This window comes from Rhinolophus sinicus, chromosome 17, assembly GCF_057876585.1.
Source record: "Rhinolophus sinicus isolate RSI-liver-muscle chromosome 17, RSI-T2T, whole genome shotgun sequence".
NCBI classification, from domain to species: Eukaryota; Metazoa; Chordata; class Mammalia; order Chiroptera; family Rhinolophidae; genus Rhinolophus; species Rhinolophus sinicus.
The window spans coordinates 81,305,454-81,331,429 of record NC_142517.1 but is presented as its reverse complement, the minus strand read 5'-3'; the positions used below and the strand labels follow the sequence as shown (position 1 = coordinate 81,331,429).

Here is a 25,976-nt window from a genome sequence, read left to right as displayed (position 1 = left end):
ACAGTTAGAAAAATTCCCTGAATTTTAATGAACTACATAGTCATCTACATATAATGATTGTTTATTATGGTTGTTTATAATAAATAATAAATGATTGTTTATTATTGTCCGGACCGTTAGGGAATTTACTCTTCCTTCCATATATATACACTTTTACCTCTGTCACCTCAACTTTGATAGTTTGCTGGTCAAAATGATTCTAGATAAATAAAAGTAAATGACAGTCTGGTCTGGGCATGTTTAATTGTGTAAAACATGTATAAGTTTTTCAGCATTTTATCCATTAAGGATAAAAAATTCACACGTTCTTATTTTCTTCTACTATATTACCACACCTTTCGATTACTGGTTCTTTAGCTTTTGAGGGCTACAGATCCTCTTAAACAACCAATATAAAATACTTCTGCATATGTTTATAGGTGAGCCATGACTATTTGTAGTCTATCCATGGGGGTGTGTGCCCAGTTAGGGCCACTGCAAAACTGGAAGAGTGATTTTATACTTTTTGACCATGGCCTATAGTGAGAAATACATTTAACTTTGTAACTTAGTATGCATACATATTTATAGTAAGAAAATAAAGAATTTTTACGCTTTTTACTTCATATGACCTGTATTGTGTTCTATTTACTTTCTAAAAATAGGCTGATCACGACTCACAAAATTGATTTCATGAACCAACTATGGGTTGCAGACTGCAGGCTTAAAATGCTACTCTAGAATCAGGGTACTTTTCAACTTTAGTGAAAAAAGGTATTTCCTTTTGTGAAAACCCAAAAGGGTTAAAGTAGTTATGCAACATTGCTCAGCAGGTATAGAAATTTACGTGACAGGTAGATTCACATTTATCATGTGAATAGTATTCTCTCGGGGCAGAGCTATCTTTTCTGCCAGTAACAATCAGAAGATGCTCTCCTGGGAAACTTGGGGGTGTTACCTGCAGTCCTGTAAAGAGGACACCTTTCCTTAGAGTAAAACTTCAGTGTGGGTTTCAGGTAAGTGTTAGTGACCTCACATACGTAATACTGAATACTTACTTCACTTCTCATAGCTTCAGTTGCTTTGTCTAAATTGATTAACAGACTTTACCTGCCTTTCCAGGCTTTTGTAGGTGTAACAACAGCAGAAATGTGATGTAATACATTATAATGTAATATAATACATGGCAATAGAATACAATGTCATATACAAGACTGGTACTTATTGAGCCCCTACTGTGTGTGAGACATGGTGCTAAAGAATTATTTCATTTAGGAATAAAATGTAAGTCATCTAGCACAAGGTTGGACTGGCAATAGACATTAGTGATTGGTCACTGTCATCACCCCCACCATCTCCAATGCACAGAGTCCTTTATTGTCTTTCCCTCCTAGTGCAAAGTCATCTATGGTTCACCTTCCCAAGGAAGATGGGAAGATCTTGAGTCTTCTCTCAATCTTAATTCAGGTGACCGGACACTTCCTCTTCCCAGAGCAGTTTCTGAACTTGGGCATCAACCCTAACATACAAATGACCTTTCAAAATTGACTGGATTCCTGAGGCTGCTATCACTGTAACAACTATATCTGGGAAACACGTCTCAAGCAGGAAGTGCTGGTCCCTCACCTGTTTCCTTAGTCTGAATATGTGTAAGTTTTTAGCTCAGCTCTGACGAGCTTAAGCTCCTGTGACTTGCCCACGGGTTAAGTCCTGGCTCCTTGCCCTGGCTCCTGAGTGGCAAAGTCAGGATACAACTGAAGCTAGCGCACGCTTACTCTACTGCTGTTTACTTCCATTCTGTCATGCAGCCTCTGAAACCTCAGGGACACTCCGCAGTTTTCAGACTAAGGAAAAGGCAAAACTGATAAGGCCAGAAAGATGGGGCCCTATGTGGGGTTTGGGTTAAAGATTAGCTTAATTTGCTCTGTAGCATCCAGTCCTGGTAGATAAAAATAATATTTTAATATGAGCTTTACCCGATCCTTCTCTTTAATGAAAAAACATTTTATATTTTTCTATTTCATAAGGGTTGCATAAAGAATTAATTTGCAGTTGAAATTCATTCAATCATTTAAACACATGTTGCCTGCCTACTCTGTGCCAGGCACTAAAATGGAGAAGAACCGGAGGCACACCCTACCCCCATCAAACTTTCTCTCTCATCTGATAGAGTACCTGCAAGGGGTGGGGGTACCTTCAGGACAGAGCAGGCAGTAGGAAGATAAATGCCCGTGGTTCTATTCTTGAGGAAATCTTAATTTAATGACACTAGGGTTCTAGCTACATCTAATTTTAATGTACTTTTTATTTTTACAGCTGACAACTTCATACATAGTCATCTTTTCATTTAGGAGTGGCTTAGCCTCAATACTTTTATTTCCCCCTCTTCCTTTGTTTTTTCCTGTATATGGCCAGCATTTTATCACTTGTTGTTGGCTTGTTTTTAAATTTTGTTCTCTCAGCCCCTCTCCCCAAAATTGTTACATAATTTTGGTTCCACTACCTGGAAAGTGTTTCCGTTCTGGTTTATAGTTCCATTGCATATTCTATTCTATGTAATATTTAAATACTGTTTAAGATGATTTTAAAGAATTTTTAAATACTTATACATTCATATAGTCAACATAACAGTATGAATGATATGCTACAGTCAGTTTCAATTGTGACTTTAAAAGCCTGCAAGTGTTGTAGGCATTTGGGAAACACATTTTTTTTTTATCCTTTTCTTCCAGATTTCAACAGGTTCACCCTTTTCTTTGTGCAGCTGATTTTAAAAAGGTTGCTTCCTTTTATGATAATGACAAGTTTGATTTGCCCTATGGGACAAGAACATCAGGTCAGTAATGTTATTCTTGCCCTGCTCTATTAAACATGAGTGTGTTTGATGTGAACCGTATGTTTATATAATTTTAAGGCCTTTTAATCATTCTGCTTTATAAGTGATTCTTAAAGAATATGCCTTTAGGATGGGTTGAAGGGAATTGATTTTAGTACATAACTCCTTTCGAGGCAGTGAATAAAAATGGTAGATTCTTTGTTGTTTTCGAGACATTGCTTTTTACTTTAGTTTTGCCACCATATTATTAATGAGTTCTAATGCCTTGCCTTATTTCAATTCAGAATTAGCAGGATAACCCTGTAGGTTGCCTTCCTTCCAATCTCCCATTTCATCTCTTCACTTGTGAGTTTTATTTTATTTCATCAGCAAGTTCTAGCTCCTTGACCAATTTTAAAAGTTTAATCAATGGATATTTTAGTTTTGCTGAACTTAGAATTATTCCATATACTAATGATGAAACACTTTTTCCTCTGCTTGACAACTGATTGACCTTACACAGCTTTACGTTCTCAATTTTTGAGAGATTCTAAAAGCTCAGGAGGTGACAAGCCTACCATTTTATGAACTTAGATTTTGCTTATTTAATTGATTGTGTGTGTGTCTCTGTGTGTTTTAAAAATATATTGCAGAGAATTTGATAATTCAATAAGGTTATGCTCTCTGAATAATTGATTTCTACACTGATGTCAGTTTCAGAATACTCTGATATTGCTAATTTTGGGGTCACTTTTTTATGATTGTTTTCAGATTAAGCCTCTTATTTTTCTGGAGTTTTTGGAATGTGTCCTTAGAGCGTTTACCATTTTGAGTGTGCCTATTAAGTAGTGCTGGCTAATTGCAGTGGTGTCATGAATTTTCACCACAGAAGAAATCAAATGTGGCCATACTAGTTGGAAATGGGTTTGGGGGAGGATGGGGGTAAGGTGGCTTACTATGTACCTAAGAAACCATGATTCCTTTTATTCACAATACTCCATTTGTTTTCCAGCGGACTATTTTCGACTTGCTCTTTCAAAACTGCAGAGCTGTGACCTATTTGATGAGTTTGACAAGTGAGTTTATTTCCTTGCTTCTGTTTAACTTTCAGTTTTAGCTAACGTGGTTCAAAACATGCACCCCGATGTAAAATTAGTCACTCAGGAAAATTCCATAGTGTTTGTGCATAACTAAAACATCTAGTAGTTATTTCTCTGACATTTGAAATAGACAAACTACGAAATTAATTTAGAAGCTGCATAAGTGGTTGGCTCAAGAGTTTGCAGGGAGTCTTATGACGAGTAATATTTATGCAAAGTCAGGCTGTTTTTAACCCATATTCATCTTTTCAAGTTGTTGTTACTACAGAATTAAGTCACACCCCTGTTAATCAGCTCACAGGCTCCCTCCCTGGGCTGTTTCCTGCACTTCCCACACATCTTCTAAACTGCTCGTGAGGATCCTTTCTGTTTCACTTGAATATTGGATTTCAGAAGTACCTGTCCTCCTGTTACTTTTATATTTGAGGGAAGCAAACAGCTTACTTAGATATATAGTTTTCTGACAACAAAAGGTAATTTAGCTTTTAGAAAGTTTTGGTGTCAGGTTAAACCCCCTAGGAACTGAATTGCCAAAGATCGACTTCTTTGCAAGTAGATTTATTTTACCGAGGTAGACTGATTTCACACCCTTTTACGTTACACTTCAGAATTTGGCCAGTGGTCCAGTGGTCCAGTGGGATGATAGGGGTAGTCAGTCGATGTCAGGCCTCCACTGTAAAGAAAAATACAGAATTTGCCTTCTTATTCAAGAGAACAGAGGTGCTATTTGGTGGGTGCGGAAATGGGCTAGTGGGCAGAGGTTTGAAAATGAAGCTAGAGTTTCCAGAACAGAATGCGGGGAACAATGCTAGATTTTGTTTGAGTTTATCTCACTTCTCTCTGTCAGGGGCCCAGATTATTGAAGTGTGGATTATGTAATATATGTTGATTCATTACAGTTTGTACTTGTTTTAGTTTAAAACTATGCCATCAACCTTATCTCAATTTCAATTTTTGATTGCATATCAACAACAACCATATATATTGTTTTCTAAAATTTATGTAGCTCTCATTTATAGACTATTGTTCTGTGTAGACCTTTGGCATCTGTGCTCTATGTTAATTCTTTCTAATTTTTACAACCAACCTGCAAAGTATACTCGATGATATCCCTTTTTTTGAATGGCGAAACAGAGACTGGGCAAACATATATAGTTTGTTACAGCTGGTCTGTGCTAGAGCCAGGAGGTGAAGCTAGATAGATTTCTCTAGTGCCTGCATGTCTGACTTAAGAGTGACAATGGTTATGCCTTAAATATTTGTAGCACGTATCTGCAAATATTTGAAAAGATCCTTGGCTCTGTAAATGTGAGCTGCTGTCAGGATTCTTGAGGGTACGTGGCTGGAGGTTTTGCTTTTGCTTGTTTTTTATCTTTAGAACTAGACTGTGCTTTATTTAGTTGCTTTCAGAACCTCTTTTGGCACAAGTGTTCATTATCTGTGTGTGCCTGGGCCAGACTCTTTCCTCTTTGCTGACTTGGTCTTGCTGTTCCTGCCCTTCCCCCTTTGTCACTGAGAGGGCTCCCTCCTCCCATCCCCCGTCAACCCATGTCATGTTCTTAGCATCTCCCCTATTGGGAGGGAAGTGGGTGTGGGTGGTGAGGAGAGATTGAAAATCATGCTGATTGCACAAGAGTCCTTTAGTCTGAAGTTCTTAAGAGACAGAGGTAGAGTTAATGTGCAGCCAGAGACTATTCAGGTGTAGAGAGAATGGAAGACATCCTTGTAGGATTGCAGGCAGTGAGCAGGGTGATGCACTCAGCTACTCAGTCAGCAGTGCTGAACTGCTTATTTGACGTGTGCAAACCTGTTTCCTAGAGACTTCACAAAGAGTATTTTGAAAGTAGATAATGTTGACATAAGAAACGTCCAAACCCGTGGAGACTTTTTATGGGTTTATTTGAAACAAACTGACGACATATGGCAGGAGCAAGATTTCAAATGCTTCAGACAATGGCAGTTTTGCAGCTTATTTTATATGTTAGAATTAAGGGAGGAGATGTAGGAACGTGCAGGAAATCCACTGGTGGTAGATTGAGGCGGGAGAAATCAAATTGGGGAAATCTCTAGAAGGGGATAAAAGGCAAAATGGAGAACACACTTCTTTTACGTTGGTGGGTACAGGACAGTTAATGACTAACACTTTACAGCACATAGAGATGGTATTCGGGGAGCAAGATAACTAGGGGTTCTATGGTCTCGTGCTCTAAGGTCTCGTGCTCTGGTGCCAGCAGTTGTGCCTTTGAGGGGTAGGAAAGAAAATAATTCTGACATTTCAAAGGTATGTTATCTTAGATGCATAAGAAAAATGGACAAATCTAACTTCAGGTAAAGACTGACCTTTGCTAAGGAAGTTATAGGCCTGGGACGGGACTACCCGCTATGACCTGCCCAATTAGCAATTTGCGATCAGACCATGCGGTGTCGTTCTTTTGGCTACTGAGCTTGTCAGGCCCGCCATGTGGCCCTCCTGAGCATGTTAGGTTTACTGCTCGCTCCTTTTTCATTCACAATAAGAATGTACTGTGACACTATTATCTTCTCTTTGCATATTAACCTTTGGGAGGGGTTCACATGTAATAAATTTTACCTATATTTTAAGTAGGTCATTCTACATTTGTCTGGAACCCACTGCACAACACAAAGACAACAACAGGCCAGCCTATGCCTGAACAAGCATTTTAAATATATTCAAGAAAGGCAAAAAAAAAAAAAAAAAAAAAAAAAAAAGAAAGGCAGATATACTAACCTGCCTTATTGCTAACCCTAAGCCAACGCAGATTGTCTCCCGAGCGACCGTCTACCTCTCCCATTTTTCCTCTCAGCCTGGGAAAAATGCTCTAGAAGAAACAGGTCTGAAAACAGTCCTTTCTCAGGCAGAGGATTTGGATTGCCCTTAGTGCAAGAGTCGTCCCCGAGGCCCCACTGTGGATGTGGAAGCTGGCCCCACGTACGAGGGGCAGCCTTGTTGTCATAGGCAGGCTCACTCTTTGTTGTGGGTCCGTAGGTTAGAGAGGAGGGGCTGAGGTGATGAGACGTGAGCTCCGCCCTTTCATGTCCCTTTTTCTTTTGGCTGCTGTCTTCACCAATATTTTATTCTCCCTCTGTCCTCTTTTTTCCTTCCAGAATGACATTTTCTGTTGTTGTTCTGTCAAATCTTAATCCTTTATGAGCCTACTAGGTGTAATTCTAGTTTTGTTTAGTTATCTTATTCAGCATGCATGATGCCTTCAGTTGGGTAGATTCCACTGTGAATGGCAACACTCCAAATATTGGTTGCATTTAACAGGTAGAAGTTTTTCTCACGGTTGTCATGTACATGAAGTCTGCAGGTGAGATCATTCCAGGGCCAGCCCAGCAGCTGTGAGCACCAGGGACAAAGGCTTCTCTATTGTGACTCTGCCATTCCTACATACACAGCTTCCTCCTTATGGTCCACTCTGATGGTTGGACCAATCACTTCTACAGTCTGACAACAGGGAGGAGAGTGGGGGAAGGGCACGTCCCCATCTATTAAGACTTGCCTCCCTCTTTCAAGACATTTCCTGATATAACATTCAGTGATGTGCTTGAGCCAGTTGGTACCAACTTGTCAGAGCTGTAGCTCTTCCGAACTCCGTGTTTAGTGCCATCAGGGTGGAAGCTTGAAATTACCCTTGGTGGGATGATTTACACCATGGAAATTGGCAAACACTACAAACCAGAGCTTCCCTCATCACCCTCCTACCTCCCAAAGAGAACTGGTTGTTAAACATTTGTTAGCAACCTCTGATTATATCCTGTTGTTGCCAAAAAATGGGTTCTTGGTGTTGTGGCAGGAAAAAGTTCAAGGGTGCACCAAATAAGCCAAGCAAGTGGTACATTTAGTAGAGAAGGACAGTACACTCTCAAGAAGGGAGGTGAGAAGAGCAACTGCTCCGAAGAACAAAGAGGCTTAGGAATTTATTATTTCTAAAATGGAGGTGCAAAATATTTAAGACTTAGGGCTGCTGTTATAGGCATTCCTAGGCAGGTCCACGCTGACCACTCCTTCCCATTGCGAGGAGGGATTTTTGTCCTTATTTGGCTTTTACCAGAACTATCATAGTGGCACAGGGGGGTGTAGATTTTCCCTAATAGCAATGCTAATAATATTATAATCTAGTATAATTAGCTACAGTTCACCTTGAGAGGCAAGATGGAGTCCTGGGTCTGCTCTCAGCCACCGAAATCTAGTTCTGGCTGGTCTGGTAGCTAAATTTTTTCTTCAGGATGATGATCTCATCTCCTGTTTCCTTTGTCTCCCCTTGCCTCCTCCTTCCCTGCCCCTCCCTCCTGGAGGCCCCATTCTTTCTGTCTGTCCTGACACTGTTGGCTAGGAATATAATCAGAAGGCCACACCTGGCTGTAAAGTGGGTTGGAAAGTGTAGCCTTATTCCATGCGGCTGTGTGCTCATCTTTGAAAAAAACATGAGTCCTATTTTAATGGACAAAGGAAGCATGATCACTGAGGGACAACTAGCAGTCCTCATCAGTATTCTCCACCATTCTCCTGGTGCCTACCTGTTTCTGTGCCTGGTAACAGTCAAGATCCTGAAGCTAGTTACCGTGTCACTCGACAGCAACCTAGCTCGGTGCTTGAAGCAGCCAACTGTGATCTCTCTCTTGGAGACTTGATACCCTGTGCAAGCTATTGCTGTTGTAAATCATTTTGAAGCAGCATTTCTTATGGAGGTTTATTTATGCCACATTTGTAAGGTAATGTTAGTAAAGTAACTCTGAGGCAGAGAGAGCCTTTTTCTAAAGTTAATACCGTGAAAAATTTGGGCCAGAAATTAAGAGGGAAGGGAACAGGAGTGTATGTGTTTGGCTGTAACACTCTATGTGAAAGAGCCCTGGAGTTGTAACAATTCCATGCTTGTTCTTGGCTCTACCTACTTCCTCTCCAAAATAAACAAACAAACAAACAGACAAGCAAAACCCCAACAACCCACATCTGTTCTTTTTCAAAGTTTTTGGTCACCTGGTAATAATTATAATAATTTGCCTCCATTCTTATAATCATATCTATTAGAAAAACATTCACATTATAGAAAATTGCCTGTCCCTCTGATTTTGTGACAGGAGTTCTGTCTGTTCTCTGTGAAAAAATGATACCGTACATTAGGACATGTGCATTTCCCATTGTATTATTTTATTTTATTTATTTATCTTTTTGGTATGTGTTTTTAACAGAGGGTGTAATCTTGGGCTTTTCTTTTATATTCTTTTTGTGTTTCACTCCTGAACAATGGCTCAGCAGTGTAGAGTAGGGTAAATATTGAGGCTCCTGAATTGTTCCCTAATTCTTTTTTTAATTGGGGAAAGGGAATAGAACTTTATTGGGGAACAGTGTGTACTTCCAGGACTTTTTCCAAGTCAAGTTGTTGTCCTTTCAATCTTAGTTGTGGAGGGTGCAATTCAGCTCCAGGTCCAGTTGCCGTTGCTAGTTGCACGGGTCGCAGCCCACCATCCCTTGTGGGAGTCGAACCGGCAACCTTGTGGTTGAGAGGACGCGCTCCAACCAACTGAGCCATCTGGGAGCTCAGCGGCAGCTCAGCTCAGCTCAAGATGCCGTGTTCAATCTTAGTTGCAGGGAGCGGAGTCTTGCGGGAGTTGAACCGGCAACCTTGTGGTTAAGAGCCCACTGGCCCATGTGGGAATCGAACCGGCAGCCTTTGGCATTAAGGAGCACGGAGCTCCAACCGCCTGAACCACCGGGCCAGCCCTTAAAAAGTTTTAATTACTTAAGCTAACCTGTGCTTGTGTTGTCAGACCCCAAAGCAAAGTGATGAAGACATAGAGCTGGTCAGAGGCAGGAAGAATGGAGATCACCTAGTCCAATCTCCTTATTTTAGAGAAGAGAAAACTAAGGTACAGAGAGGTTATGCAGAAGCCAGAGTTACGAGGCCTACAGATTTCCACTGTTCTCAAGTTCCCTCCTTCACATTTCAGCAAGCAGAGAAAAGAAAGGAAAGACTGCACAACTGAATCTCTTAAATAGCATCATCTAAAGAGGTAAGGGGAAGAGAATTCTGGAATTGTGAATTCTTTTGGTTATGATCTATAGGATTTCCAGGGCTATAAGTACCCCCCCCCCCAATTATTTAATGTAGTTTATACTTTTATCCTTAACCTCAAACCACTTTTTAACCAGATGATCTTTAGTACTTTCACAGGGTTAAACTAAAATATTTCCAGGATACCTTTGTAAGTTCATCGAAAACACATATATGTTAAATAGGTTTTTTTTTTTCCTTTTAAAGATACATGATCTCAATGGAATCTTCTCTGAACAGATACTACAGAAAAACACTTTCTTTCCTCAACTCTCACCCAGAGGATGATGCATAGTAAATGTGTCCGCTGGCCTTCTTTCTGATTCTGCCTCTGAGCCGGCTGATCCTAAGTATGGGAAATAGAAAAAGTCTCAAAGAAATGTTGAGAAACCATTTTCTTTTTTAATTCAGGTGAAATTCATGTAATGTAAGACGAACCATTTTAAAGTGAACAATTCAGTGGCATTTTGTACATTCACAACGTTATACTACCACCGCCTCTAGCTTGTTAAAAAAAATGGTTTTTAAACAATTATTAGAGGAATTCTTTTCCTCTTTGTACTTTGTTTTTTCCTTTTCATGTTCTTCCTTTTATGGAAATATTCAGACTGGCTGTCAGACCAAGGCGTTGGCAGTAGAGGAGTAATAACAAACTTGCTAGAACAGGATAGCTTGAAAAACAGGTGGTCTTTTTTTGGTGGAGGAAAGGCTGAGGAGGTAGGTGAGCATGGGCTATTTAAATAGATGGGTCCAGCACTTGTGAAAAAAGCCCTAACTGCTCTGTGACCTTGGGCAAGTTTTTGAGTTTCCGAATCTTGGTGTCATGTAAAAGAGGGGGTGGAACCATATGTGTATTATACCAATGTCAATTTTAATAGTTAATAGTTAAGTCAATGTAACCAGGGAAACTGGATAAAGGGTACACAGGACTTCTCAGTACTATTTTGCAACTTCCTGTGAGTGCAGAATTATTTGAAAATAGAAAGTTTAAGTTGAAAACATATGACCACACAAAACTTATACATGAATATTCATACATAACAGAATTATTCATAATAGTCCCAAAATGGAAACAACCTAAATGTCTAACAAGTGCTGGATAAATTCAATGTATATCCAAACAATGCAATATTATTCAGTCATAAAAAGAAACGAAGTATTAATGTACGTTACAACACGGATAAACCTTGAAAACATTATGCTATATGAAAGAAGCCAGTCACAAAAGACCACGTAATGTATGATTCCATTTATATGAGATAGCCAGAATAGACAAATCTGTAGAGATAGAAAGGAGATTCCCGAGAATGGGCTGAGGGGAAAGAGGGGAGTGCCTGCTACTAACTATAGGGTGTGTTTGTGGAGTGTTGAAATGCTCTGAATTCGATAGCGGTGATTTGTTGCACAGTTTTGTGACTATGCTAAAATCCACTCAATTCTATTATTTATAATGGTGAATTTTATGGCACGTGAATTATACTTCAATTAAAAAAGAAATTTTTTAAAAAAGAGGAGGGTGGTTTCCTTAGGAAACCTCCTAAAGGAAACCTCTAGTTTCCTTTCTAGCTTCTGTGGTACTTGGTTTGGAGGGCACTGTGAGGCCATGCCGAGAACAAACCGTTTGGAGTGACACAACTCTAGTTCTCTTGTCATTTCATCTATGCTGCTGCTGTGGATTTCTCAGGACTCGGGTTCCACTCTTTCTTCTCCAAAGCACAGCTCATACCAGGTGGCCATGTTTTACACCCATCACTAACGACTGAGGATACTGTAAGGGAACTGCATCACAGAAAAGCAGTTCTTAGAATGTGCCCAGGTTGCCAGGCTTGACTGCTCCGGGTTATCGTGTAGGTCCTGAGCCCCAGCTGGCACCCTGGTCCTGGGGATTGCTGCGCTTTCCTCAGTGGGAGCACATCCAGTGTAGCAGGAACCCTGAATTACAAAATCTCAGCTCCCACTTCGACAACACGAACCAGCTCCCCAACCGCCAACATCACAGGCCAGATTCTGTGAAGAATGCCTGGGTCCTGTATAGCTGGTTATAGAGTAACTAGACACAAACAGCGTAACTAATAGAAGCACCTGTGCTAAGTCAGTTGCCTGCTGAAGGTGTGGGGAATTGTGAAAACTGCCTAGTTGCTCACCCAGGCGGAATCCATTATGTTGGCATCAGCAGAGCTGGGGTAGATGAGCAACCAGCCAGGGTGGGAGCACAGTCTTCGGTAAAGTAAAAAGAAGAAAAAGGTTTAGGCGCTAGCAGTGTATTTATTAAAAAGCCTGAGCTCTATTAGGGATGTCAACGTCTGTGTCACTACTCTGGACATCGTGCTGATTTGCAGAGCTCTTTCTCATGGCAGGATTTTCAGGCAGGAGGAGAACTTGCGGGTGAGGGGAAGTTGTGATTCTATAGCAACAGAGTGAGTCGTGTGGTGAAGAGGCAGGGGCAGCTCTAAGTGATTTATAGCAGCTATGATGTTGGGTAGAGCTACAGAAACCGTGGTACTCGCTGGAGGAAATGGTCCCATGCAGCACAGAATAACAACATTCAGGACCTCTGTGATCCCCTCACCTTCACAAAAGGACAAACTGAGGTCTGAGAGATTAGATCCCTAGGCCAGGGTCCCAGAGGTGCTGAAAGGGGGAGCCAGAACGAGCAGTCAGGTCTCCACCCTCCGTCCATTGCACAGTGTTTTAGAATCTTCGGGCTGCAAGCAACAATCGTTCTAACTAAGAGTGATTTAAACAAAGTAGACCTTTATCTCCCATAGCTCATAGGTATGTGGTTTCCTGTGAGCTGCAGGTCTGCAGGTTTGTGGTTCCAGCTTGCAGGGTGGGCTGTGCATGGCTACACAGACTGGGTTGCACAACTCCAGGGAGTACCAGTTCACACATGTGGTTACCTGAATGGTACAAACTGTAGTTGAACTGTAGACAGCCTGCACATCTGTATGGAGTAGCTCTAGTTATGAGACTGAATTCGCGGCTCAGTGATGTCAGAGCAGCTTCTCTGTGGTTCTCTCTGCCACAGAGAACTCATAGGAAACTATTAGTTGCAAGATGACTGCAGCTGCTCTAACCTTATATCAGCACATGTGGACATTCAAACAGAAAGGAAGGGATGGATAAAAAGAAAGTGTTCTGCTCAAATCATTTTCTTGCTGGGCATAAAGTCTTTTCTAGAACATCTAATAGGCTTCCCTAATATCTTACTGCTCAAGGATGGGTCACGTGGCCACCTCTAGACCAACTATTGGCAGAAGAATGTGGTCACCATTGTTAGACTTATGAAAGCAGGGCTCCGCTAGCAAGTCACAAGGGGTCATGGGTGTTGGGAATATGACTGATGGGATCTGCCATAGATTGTTACACTGAAGATGGAGTGATGTATTTTAATGCATATGATGTGGCTGAAATGATGTGGAAAAATGAATGTCAGAAAGAATTCAGAAAAGAAGATAGATCATAGATCGTTTGAAATGGGCGATTTAAGTTTACTTTCTTTGTATTGGTGGTGTTGATGTTTCCCTCCGCATAAGGTAGTTACTCTTCTGAGGTTGCCTGATTTGATGAGAAACATGCCTTTCACCTGGGGGAAGTGTAATCTCTTACCATTATGGTTTCAGCAGCTTTCCAGATTTTCCATTAACAGGTTCAGGCATACTGGAATGATTTTGTTTTCTGGGTGAGCAGTTTGGCGCATGTGCATTTCCCTCCCTGTTTCCAGGGTGGGGGAAGGAAGAACAGACACTTGCTTCTCCAGACACAATGCAGGAAAATGACCACCGTACTTAATCGAACAACCAAACTGATTTCTAAAATGCATAGCCCAGGAATCAGGAAGTTTTGGATTGGAGGATACGATCAGAAATATAAATGATGTGACTCTTGCCCTCTAGGGACTCAGTTCACTGCACCTATTTGTGCATGAACGCTGCGTTAATTAAATATGAAGTTACACAGTCACCCTAAGGACACTGGAGTTACTGTTTCACACCTAAGGAAGCAGGGAAAGCCAGGAGCCAGACCAGGAGGATGACGCCAAGGAGAGGATGAATCACTCCTCTGTGAATAAGTGGGTACCTGCTGGGGAGAGAGGGAAGCAGTGAGTTATGAGGGGTGTGGTTCAGACCCTGTATCGTACCATTACTTATTTCCCAGAGTCATGGCGGCACTGTGAACACTAGCTGTAGATAAGATGCTATTGCCAAAGAGTAGTCCTAGGGATACTCCCCGAACCGTTTCTAGTGTGATCCTCAGGAAAATGAGTAGGTCTTTGCAATATCCCTTACATGGAGGAAAAGTGAGATTCCACTGGCAAGATTTCCTTTCAGAGGCACTGGCAAACTTTTCGTAAGGTAAAGGAAGGCCCTTCGCTCCTTCCATCTGCTTCCCACAAAGCTGACAGAGAAGAAAATAGAAAGTGAAATTCCTAAAAAATATGGTGACTATTGAACTGCAGAGCATCTTTAGAATCGGAGTTCTTTTGAGTGAGGCAGCATCTGTAAGTTTTCTATTTTTCCCAAGTCCTTGAACCTGCTGGGACCACAAGCAGGAGAAGGCTAGAGAGGCTGGATACAAGGAACGGCCCTCTCTCTGTGGCTAATCCTTGGGGCTCCTGAGGAAGAGACCTGCCTGCAGCCCTTGACTCCCCCTTTTCTCTTGGCTGGAAGGCGTGGTAGGGTCTGTGAGAGGAGGTCAAGGGCCTTGAGTCTGAGTGAGGAGCAGGGATGGGACGTATCAGTACAGCAGATGGTGGCTCATCTTATGCTGTTTTGGCCACTCATGACCTAGTGCGTGATGACCAACTGCAATCCAGCCTGATCCAGGTAACACTGAGGAGGAACCCCGCTGAAGACTAAAAGGTTCATCCCGGCAGTTCATTGCTGAGCAGTGATTATGTAACTGGCTGTGCCTGGAACTGAGCTGAGTTAACCTCTTACTTGTGTCAACTTCAGAAGTTAGGTTTGTGCGTCAGGCGTCTTTTGTTGAGACCCCAGGATAAAAATCCTAGATGTGGCAGTGTCACCGGTGCAGGGGTCCTTGCTCCTCTCAGGATGGACATCAAGAGTGTGATGAACAGGTTTGCAGAGAGAAAGGTTTATTAAAATGAAAGCATGATGCACCAAGGGTGCACACTCTGGAAGGGAATGGACGTGGCTCCCTGAGGCTTGCAGGCACAGCGGTGTTATGGGCTCTTGGGGTTAGGGGTCGCCCCTTCCTCTTTCCTTTTTCTTCCCCAAAATATATCGAGGGGGCTCCTTCCCTGCACCTGCAGTGTACCTACCTGTTATTTCATGTGTGTCATGTCTCGTTAGCATTTTAAATCTCCACCGTGAGGTGTGTTTTTTATTATGATAATGAGGAAATTTTTACTGCAGGAGGGCTCTTTTAACTAATGCACATGCGTGACTTTATGAACTTTTCTTGGGCCAGGTTATTTCTTCTGTGAGTATGGCTCTAACTGCTTGCTGTTTCTTATTGGCCAAGGGATATGGCCTAAGATTGTTTCCCTCAGGTTGCTACCTGACTACCAGCTGCAGTGGTGGCCTGCGATCCTGGCCTTGCCCTCGCAAGTTGGGTGGTGTTGGAGTTAGGCAGCCTGGGGTCAGGTTGGGGATCCCAAGCCGGGATGGATGCTGTAGACCCGAGGGCATCTGAGCCCTTTCCCTTGACAGGGAAGTGGCCTCCAGCCTTCATTCAAGGAGAGGGTTAGTCTAGCCACCATAATTATAGATATCCATCCTCCACCCTCATGCAGGTTACCTCACATGAACCCGGCTCGCTATTATTTCTATCCTGTTCATTCCTAGCCACTTCCTCCCCAGTGTCCAGCTTGTTTAGCATTCCGTTGGGGTGATGGAGCCAGCTTCAAGTTCAGCCTGTAATGTGCATTAAGCTGACACTGAAGTTATGGAAGGAAGGGTCAAGCCAGCGGTGTGTGTGGGAATTGCGCCTGCTACAGAGCGTGCACAGGATGGGTCTGGTTCAGCTGATGGCAACATTCCCGGAGAGGAAAGTGTTGTGAATGTTTCCCAGGGTTCGCATCTCCACGCCACCTGGCCTCAGACTGGTGCACCTTAGGTGAAGTGGCCTTCCTGGCATAAGGATCACCGTCAGACTTGCTCCCAGAGATGTTACTTTCATAGTTGAAGACAAACGTTTTATTTTTTCTTCTTTTAAAGTTCTGAGTTTATATTGATATTTACTATTAAAATTTATTATAGTTTTTATTTGTTTGCATCTTTTACACTGAAAACTGTTTCATAAATTTATCTTGCAACATACATAAAACAGCTGTAATATTAAATGCTATACTAGAAGTACAGAATTAAATATAAGATTTTTCAGTTCTTTTTGTTCCTATCCTACTAAATACAGGCCAATTGTGTTCAAATGTTACCTAAGGAGGTTCTTTTCTCTCTGATTATCGTACCAACTTGATATATAGCTAAGATTTTTGTTAGTTTGTTTTCAGGCTTTAAGTTTCTATTTTTCCTTTGTTTTGTTTTTGGAATATGTGTAACATGGTTTGCAGAATTCAGAAGTTTATAGTAAGAAAGGGGGACTTCCCTGCCTGCTGGTGCTCTGAGGGCAGGTCCCAGAGCTCAGGCCTCTTGCTAACCCCTTCTGTGGGATTCTTACACCCTTAGCTGAGGAACTGATGAGTTACAGCTTCATAGAGATTTTTCTAACACGTCATGCTTTTCACCAGGCTTTGCTCAGAGGATGTCCTCTGAAACTGGGGGATGTCTGAAAGCCCTTTGGGTCCCAAGTGGCTGTGAAATCTACAAAGACCCCACCGAAGGGGTGGAGATCACCCATGTCTAGGGCTGCTTGGTGGCATAAGTGGAAACGATCCACTGGGTGTGTCTGAGAAGGTGGCACTCAGCAGTGGCACAGGCGTGCACAGCCAAGGGTCAGTAGCAAATCTTCCCAAAGGTGCGTTGCAAGGCTTCTCTCTTCAAATGGGAAATGACAGCTGAGCCACTGTCCCCCTGCGGGATAGGCAGAGCTTTCTCGGGACATCATTTACAGCCCCCCTCCACTCCCCAATATGAACAAAGCTTCCCCCCACCCAGCGAAGAGGAAGACAAGCAGATTTTAAAAAGAAACATCCGTAGAACACATTGTGACATAGCCGTGATAACAGGTTTGTGAGCACATCCTTGAGTGTCTGTCGGGCGATGCCCCCACTCCAGCCCCTTCCCCCAGTCCCTGCCCCCTGTGAAACTCTGGATATTCTTGTTTTTGCAGCAAAGTAGACACTGATTTAGACATGACTCTTTAATTTTGGGAGCCAAGAGTCCCATATTACCACATGTAAAAAAGTGTTCTTAAAAAGTTTGAGGTGTTAAAAACTTTGATCAAATAAATAGGTGAACTAAACAAATTCTAGGTAAAAAAGGTAAACTTATGCATATAGGAATGTGTACATTGTTTTTCTTTAACCCGACAGGGCCAATGCTTGGCTCCTTTCAAGGGTTCGTGTACTTGTGCATTCTCTATGTTTAAATATTCTACAGTGTTTGTGCAATTTTGCTACTCATTTATTTCTAAGCGCTTTATAGTCTGGAGTTCATCTGGTCTGCTGATTTCCTGGTGCTCAGATAATCATTTGTTTTTCTTATTTCCATGTCCTGTGGGCCCTGGAAGGGCAGTCTCCGTGGCCTTCTGTAGTTTTGTCCTACAGAGAAGGACACAAACTGTTCTGTCAATTCTGTGGGCCTGGCCGGGTGTTGGTGAGAACTGGGAGACAGCCGGGCCAGGTGGCGCTGGCTGAATGCTGATGGTGCACAATCCGTGGTCCTAGTCTGATCCCAGCAGTATTGGTTAAGCTCCGAGGGCCAGTGCAGGTCTGGGAAATTGAAGTGAGCATTAGGCAGGTACAGGGAAGCTGCACTTTCCCCACCTGATGCTAAACTGCCCGTCTCTGCACTTATACAAGTAAGATACAGCGGTAACCCAGAGCTAGACTCTTGGGGAAATGGGTAAGACTGTTAAAAAGTATACGCACCGGTTAATGTAAAATAAACATGCAAAATCCAATGTCGAGGGGTGTTTTTGTTGCCCAAAGATCTGGATCCAAATAGTATCCAAAGTTCTCTCCCTTTGGAGGATGACTTTGAAATGTTACCTAACAGTTTTCCGAGCCTCTTTCTTCATTTGTAAAAGGAGACTACCAGGCTTAACTTATCTCAGTGGGACGTTATGAGAATGTAATGAGGAGTGTATATGGGCTGATATAGTTAACAGTGCTAATGGTGATCCACTTCCTATGGAATATTATTTCTTGAATCTTGTATCTTTCGGGTTATTTTTTTCTACTTGTGCAACAAGTAAAATTTGGCTTTGGGTCCCCAAAACTATGAACGGGTTCTTGGAATCACTGAATTTTGTAATGGGTGACTCAATCTCTCACTTATCTGTTTGCCCAACAGCGTGCCATGTAAAAAGTGTGTGGTGGTTGGTAATGGAGGAGTTTTGAAGAATAAGACATTAGGAGAAACAATTGACTCCTATGATGTAATAATAAGGTAAATATATTTCTCATTTGCTAACCTGGAATTGTTTCAAAACAGTGTGGTTTGCTACTTTGGTACGGCTATGTTTTAAAAGGAAGAGGAGTTGCTTTGATATTTTTAAGTACATTACACAAACCTGTCTCTCAAGTGGCTAGAGTAAGCCTCACTTAGCAAATATTTGTGAAGTCCTCGTAACATGCCAGGCACAGTTCTAGCTACAGGGGATACAGCAGTAAATAAGAACAATGTTATTGTTCTCTGTGGAACTTACATGCTAACGAGGGGAAGAACCCAATCATTAAATAAGGAAATATAATAAGTGCCCTACAATGAAAAAATATGCGATAGAGAATGATTGACTGGCTACTTTAGGATGGATGACCGCTTTGAGGAGGGGACATCTAAGCTGGACTAAGTGACCATACAATGTGAGCCATATGAAGCTTAGGGAAGAGCCATGGAGGTGGAGAGAGTTGACTGCAGGTCTTCAGGACGCTGTGATGCAAGATAGAACGGCAACAGGTTGGCGGAGAGGGTGCAATTGGAAGCAGAAGAGGTGGGCAAGAAGCAGGTTGTGGAAACTGGGATCAGGCTTTGTAAGCTCAGACCAGAGCTTGGATTTTAAATACAGCAGGGAACTTGAGATTGTTTAAGCAAGAGAGCAATTCGATCTTGCTATTTTAAACATATTCTGGCTGTGGCATGGACAACGGAATGTGAGGGACAAGAGTGGAAATGAGGCCAGTTAGGTTGCTGGCATCAGGGAGACGCTGGTGGCGTGGAATAGGGTTGTCATGGCTGAGGAGGGCAGTGGATAGACTGAGACGTGTTAGAGGCAGTGTTATCAGTTATTTGTTGGTGTACTAGATGTGAGCAGAGATGGGATACCTTCTCCTTGGTTTTCAGTTTAAGAGATTGACTGGATCGTGGTACCGTTTATTGAGTTGGGGACTAGGATAGGAGCAGGTTTAGGGAAGAATCAAGATTTCTGTATGAACATGTTAGGTTTGAGATGCTTACTAGACTTGCAGTGGATAAGTCAAGTGGGCAGTTGGATAAACAGGTTAAAGTCTTGATGGGAACAGCTTATAAACCATGGACTGGGTGAGATTTCCCAGGGAGAGACTGAGGAAAAAGAGGCCCAGGACTGAGCCTTAGAGTATTCAACACGTAAGAGGTTGTACAAAGAAAAAGGAGTAAAAGAGATGGAGAAGATTCACCAGGGACGTAGGGAGAGTCAGGAGGCGACCACAGAAACCTAGAAAGCACAGTGTTTTAAGACAGAGGGAGGAATCGAACATGTCCAGTGCTGGTGAGAGGTCACGCAAGGTAAGAACGAATTCACCACTGGGTTGGCAATGACAAGTTCCTTGGCCTTCTTGACAAAAGCAGACTTGGAGGCATGATGTGGGGGGAAGCCCAACTGGAGTGGGTTCAGGGGAGACTATGACAGGTTGAGAAAGTAGAGAAACCAGTTTAGGCAACTCAAGGGATTTTGCTGGGCAGTTGAGAAATGAGATGGTCGCAGGAGATGGCTATGTATCAAAGGAGGATTTTCGGTTTTGTGTTAGAAGATAGGAGATTCTCGAGCATGTTGGTATACTGATGGAAATGAATACAGAGATTGATGTGGTGGAGAAAGAGGGGAGCGGGGTGCAGAGCACAGGTGTTGCTGGTGATCTAGAACAGAAAGGAAAACAGGGATTGTGGTGACAGGTAAGAGCCCCACAGATGGAGTGGGGGAAAATGAGGACATTGTTTTTCTCATTGAAAGGTTGATGATAGGTCTTTATCTGGGGTAAGTCTGTGTGTGCTGGGATGGCTATGAATAATCTTTAGCAAAGTGGAAACACTTCCCACTAGGCAGTGGATTAGGATGAGCTGGCAGTGCTGGGGGTTTTGCTGGGTTACGAACTACTGAGTGTTTCTACATAGTGAGGTCAATTTATTTTCTGTTTATTATCCATTTTTAGGAAGCTGTGAAAATTTATCTACAAAAAAAAAAAAAATTTGAAACACAAATCTCTTTATCTATAATTGTCTAAAATCTGATCACCTAGAATGACAGCAAGCCCTTTTGAGAACATGCCATGGGCACATTATGAAAGTCATTTTAAGTGTTAAGACTGTCTTAGATTATACAAGTCAGTGGAAAAGGGTAGAACAATATTCTCCTGGAGGACACTGTTTTGGAAACAGAACATTTCTTTTAACAGCACACATTCAGAGTGTATGTGTAAATAGTGCACCTCTAACCTTGGCTTTGAGCATCTACAAACCCAACAGATCCCTTGTGGTCTTCAGTTCACTCGAGCAATAGACACTTATTTGGTTGTGGCTGGGTATAACATAGCAATTTTTTTGTTACTTTCAGAACATAACGGTTTTGCTGGGTCTTCCCCTTAAAAGTAATTCTTGCCTGTCAGTCACTTAAGACACACATCCATGTAACCTTGGGCAAGTAGCTTTATCCCTCTGGGCCCTTACTTGTATTATAAATCCAAGGTTTTGTTGGGATGTCTTCCAAGTTCTCTTTTACCTCTAGTATTTGGTGTTTCTTATGTTCCCATTTGTTTTATTTAGGCTTGTTTTCCTGGAGGGAAGGCTGAATTACCAGTGACCTCACAATTAATTTTCAAATAGAAATATAAGTTTCTGCCTTTAATCAAGTAGCTGTTCCACGAAAGGGATTATTTCCTTGGTTGTTACGTGTTGGGAAGACTGGTGGAATGCCTCGTACCTTTAGAGCACTGGATACATGGCTGACAATGTTTATCCACCTCTGAAACCTCTGAAAACTGTGATGGAAATGTCTCATACTGCACTTGGTCTACATATCTTGTGTGTTTTACTACCCACAGAATGAATAATGGTCCTGTTTTAGGACATGAAGAGGAAGTGGGAAGAAGGACTACCTTCCGACTTTTTTATCCGGAATCTGTTTTTTCAGATCCCAAACACAGTGATCCTAATACCACGGCGATTCTCACTGCTTTCAAGCCGCATGATTTAAAGTGGCTGTGGGAACTGCTGACGGGTGGCAAAATAGTAAGTTTACAAAATCGATCTGCCTTCCAATTACTACCTTCACGGTTTTTTTCCATAAAAAAAGACAACCACAATGTTTTATTTTCTGTATCCTTTATTTCAGAATACAAATGGTTTTTGGAAGAAACCAGGCTTAAACCTGATCTATAAACCATATCAAATCAGAATATTAGATCCTTACATTATTAGAATGGCAGCTTATGAACTGCTTAATTTCCCCAAAGTGTTCCCCAAAAATCAGGTACGTATTTTTCTTTGTACTCGTTCAAACTAAAGATCTGGCTGGAGTGGCACAGAGGGACCCTGGGGGTCTTGGAAAACAGAACCACAACTCATGAGGCAGCTTCTGAGGGCCTCGCCTCAGTCAGTGAAATGAGGTATCAGTGGATAGTTGTTTTTCAAGTTGCAAGAAAGAATCTTAAGTGGAGGTTTTTCGCCGCCCTTGCGGGGCCCTTCTGGGGTCTTCTCCATGTCCAAATGGCTCCTCTCTCATAACTTCGTCTTCAGTGTTCTGCGGCGAGGGGCAGGGTTGAGGGACAGGTTGTGTTCAGAGTATAGCAAGGCTGGTTTCAGCACAAGTGCATGGCTTTTCAGGCTAAAAAAAAATGGTCTGAAGCAATCTGTGATAGCCATATTACAGGAAAAACAGGGAAAAGGAGAGGAAGGACAGTAAGGTTGTCTAGAAATATTTCTGCGGTCACAGAAGAGACACTGGCACTAAATTCTCAGAAAATGGTAGTTACAGCAATATTGATAATTCTGGGAACTCCAGATTCTTTAGTTAAAATCTTATTGACTGACTTTTGTAGCCTTGTTTGTCTACATTCCCTAGAAAACAATGTCTAGATCTGTACAGTAGTAGAGTTATGTTTTTCATTTGAGGATTGAGTAACTGTATAACACGGTAGCTCAGCTGAAATGAAGGTGTTTGTTCCCCGCCCCCCTTTGTGTAGTCAGGGAAAACCCCAAGAAACACACATCATGCATATTTTCTTTAGCATGATAAAAAATTCTAAAGAATTACATGCTTAAAATCAAACAACTTGCAAAGGAATACTAAAAAGTAAACCTTCTCTTTCTTCAATAACTCACATTACCTCCCAAGCCTTTTTGCCTTTTATATCCTTCTAGACTGTTTTCTATGCATTTACAAATGCGTATGTATACTTCATTCAGTATAATTGCGATTATACCATCAGCATTGTTCTGCTATTTCCGTCATTTAATTAATGATTCCTCTATTTAGAGATATTTAGGTTTATATCCAGCTTCCCGCTATAAACAACATAGAAATGCATGTGCTTATAGGGATTTTCTGCACACTTGTGCGATTGCTGTAGGATGGACGCCTGAAAATGGAATTCTCAAGTCAAAAAAATATAAATATTTTAGATTTAAACCTACTTGTTAGTAATCTTGAGGGGAAAGAATAGTAATTCTGAGGTGAAAAGGACAACTTCTGAATGTTTTGTGACTTTTCAGCTGTTTTCCTAAGTGGGTAAGATCAGATTTATCCCTTGCTTTTTTTTTAGGTAGTGTCAACTCCAGAAGCACAGGATGACCTTGATTTTCCTTAGACAGGATGCTAGAACTAGTTGTAACTAGATGAAAGTTCCAGTAGGAAGACATGGTGTCCTAAAAGCCCAATGAGGACAGAGCTGTAGTTCAGAGAGGTCAGCCATGTCAGATGCCGTCCAGAGGCTGAGCACAAATAATAAACCCTGGTTCTGGAAACATGGAGGTCACACTGGCGATACGGACAAGAGTAAGAAAGGAAGAAAGCCTATTTGAATTGGATTAAGGAGAACATGGGACATGAGCAAGAGGGGGCAAATCTTTCATGGAGTTTTGCTAGAAAAGGGAGCAGAGACATAGTTGGAAGAGAACCTAGGATCAGAGAGTTTTTTTTTAAAAGATAGATGTTTGTAAGCTGAAGGGAATGATTAAAGAGAAATATTGATGATGAGGGGAGAAAGTGGATAATTGAGAGAAGAGATGGGATAAATATAGTGTACGAATGAAGATTGGCTGTAGGTAGAAACAGGGACATATCCGTGCAAGAGGAGCACTGAAAATATGGGTAAAGATGAAGGTAAATTTGGAGTTGCGAAGATGCAATTGCTTCAGGTTTCTTACAAAAATACAGATTAAATTGTTAAAGCGGGAAGGACGCTCGGGCTGCCGGAGGATGGAGCAGTATAAAATCGTCATCTTGGAGAGCAGGAATGCAAGTTTACTAGGGGAATGTAATTGGATTTCTGGACCCACTGAGTGCCCAGTTGAGACTTTGGTCATAAATGTAATGTGTGAGCAAGCAAGTGTGGTTTTTTCTCTTGCCTGTCCTGCTTGGGTGCGGGTTTAACCAGCTTTAGGATGCTGTTGGGTGCTAACAGGTTCTGTGGGGGATGGGTGCAGAAGAGCATCAAAGGTCTCCATACCTGGATAATGACGATGACGTACTTTAAGGTGTGATGAAAGGGAGTACAGGACATGAAGAGGTCCAGGAGAGGGGGAAAAGTGCCAGGATCAGTAAGGCTGGATGACTCTTAGGTTTTTAACCCAACCGTTAACTTCCTTCTCCAGCAGATGGCTGAGGCTTGTGGCGGAGTCACAGTAGTGCATGAGGTACAACGTATGCAAAAGCCTCTTAGGCTTCCAGACAAGCTTGCCTCCTCGTGTTTGCTTTTTTTTTTCTTTTCCTCAACATCATAATATGTAATTTCCATGGGATCTGTAAGAAACATTTAATTGAAAGGAAATCTTGACTCGTTGTGGTCAAAGTTTAAGATATATTTCGTTTGCCTTTGAAGGCCATCCTACTCAGAATTAAAACTTGGAACGCCAAGACGCTTATATTGTTATAGCATTTTCGAGTATATGTGTATGTGAAAGGGATGCAGGATTTCTTTTTTTTTTTAATTGACAATGATCCAGTTGAGATGGTGACACTACTATGTAAACATCTGGAATCTTTGTTTTCTAGTCAGAGATTTACTAGCACAATTTATCACTGATGTTACTTGGTTAAAGTTAGTCTTTCCTGAGAACTAAATTATCAGGGGTATAAAATAGAGCCATTTTAAGGCTAAGTTATATGAGGCCTTTTACGGTGATTCTAGGACAGCGAATTAAGCTGTCCTTACATTTCAGACATGGTGGGTTCAGCCTTTGCTTCTTCTACAAGGCAGCAGAATCCTTTGCTTAAGCCTCCTAATGTTTCATTTGATAGTTGTCCTCTGGACTAGAGCTGTAGTTAAGTTTTATTTGACAGGTTTTTCTAAGATTTCAATCACACTGTATATTCTTTTCAATTAAGGTATTAACTGTTTGGGGCTTGAGGCTGTGTACAATGAAGGTTTAATAAGTATTTCTCTCCCGAGTAAATGTTTAGAAGTCCATGTTTATCAGACTAGGCCACCCACATATGCTTTGGGAACAAGTATCTCATTTGGATTTTTTAAAAAAGCGTTTATCTCCTCCCCCAGAAACCCAAACACCCAACGACGGGGATTATTGCCATCACATTGGCATTTCACATATGTCATGAAGTTCACCTTGCTGGTTTTAAATATAACTTCTCTGACCTCAAGAGCCCTTTGCACTACTATGGGAATGCCACCATGTCTTTGATGAGTAAGGTAAATACACATACATCCTGTGGTATTACCTTTGATCTTTCGAGTTGGTAAGCCTATTTTCTCTCTTCTTACCATGTCATTTTATTGAGGGAAGAGCTTTAGAGAGGTTGAGAGCTTGATAGAGCTACCAAGTGCTGAAATTAGGACTCGAGTCCAGAGTTCTTTTTATTACAGCACCAATTCCCAATTCTCCCGTGGGAGAATCTGTTATGGTCAAGTATCATCAAACCCACATAGGGACCAAGCCTTAGCTTAGATACTGCATCATATTTGTATTATTTAAATATACATATAACCTACTGTTCGAGATATTAATTCACCTTAACGCATTGCCATGCTCACAGTAATTATCTTCATGTATTTTTTGTTAAGTAGACAGAAGGTCCATATTTTAACCCCATGAAAGAATTGTCAGGGTCAGAAAGCTCAGAAAGCTTGTAAACCTTTATACTAGATCACGCTTCTCTTGAATTAGGGATCAATGGTAGATTTGCTCCTTAAGATGTTTATTTTAATTGACTGAACATGAAGTTTTCTATTTTCCTAATTCTAATTTAGATTAGTGGCATATCACACGTGATAGGATTAAAATGTTATCTGTACATTTTTAATATTGAAATATGAAGGATTTGCTGTAAAGGATATCAGTATATCCCATGAAATCAGTCCTTTTAAGTCATCATCCCCAAATGCTACGTAAACTGACGAAGTGATATAATTCAGGTTCGATCTTAATCCAGTCCTTTGGTGCCCTCCCTGACAATGTAAGACAAACAGTTGAGTAGTTCACGAGTTAG

General features: G+C 41.6%; 1 protein-coding gene across 6 annotated transcripts in view; it reads left to right on the top strand.

Moving 5' to 3' along the window:
* ST3GAL6 (ST3 beta-galactoside alpha-2,3-sialyltransferase 6) overlaps positions 1–25,976 on the top strand; it is a 71,414-nt gene that overhangs the window by 40,845 nt on the left and 4,593 nt on the right. For all 6 annotated transcript variants that reach the window (XR_016019613.1, XM_088793960.1, XM_088793959.1 and 3 more), the window contains exons 5-10: positions 2,712–2,815; positions 3,807–3,870; positions 18,410–18,505; positions 21,355–21,541; positions 21,645–21,782; positions 25,027–25,179. Coding sequence is in view for 5 of the 6 variants with exons in the window: in XM_088793960.1 (XP_088650086.1) it covers positions 2,712–2,815; positions 3,807–3,870; positions 18,410–18,505; positions 21,355–21,541; positions 21,645–21,782; positions 25,027–25,179 (742 nt within the window). In the remaining variant the exon portion in view is untranslated. The remainder of the gene's footprint in view (positions 1–2,711; positions 2,816–3,806; positions 3,871–18,409; positions 18,506–21,354; positions 21,542–21,644; positions 21,783–25,026; positions 25,180–25,976) is intronic.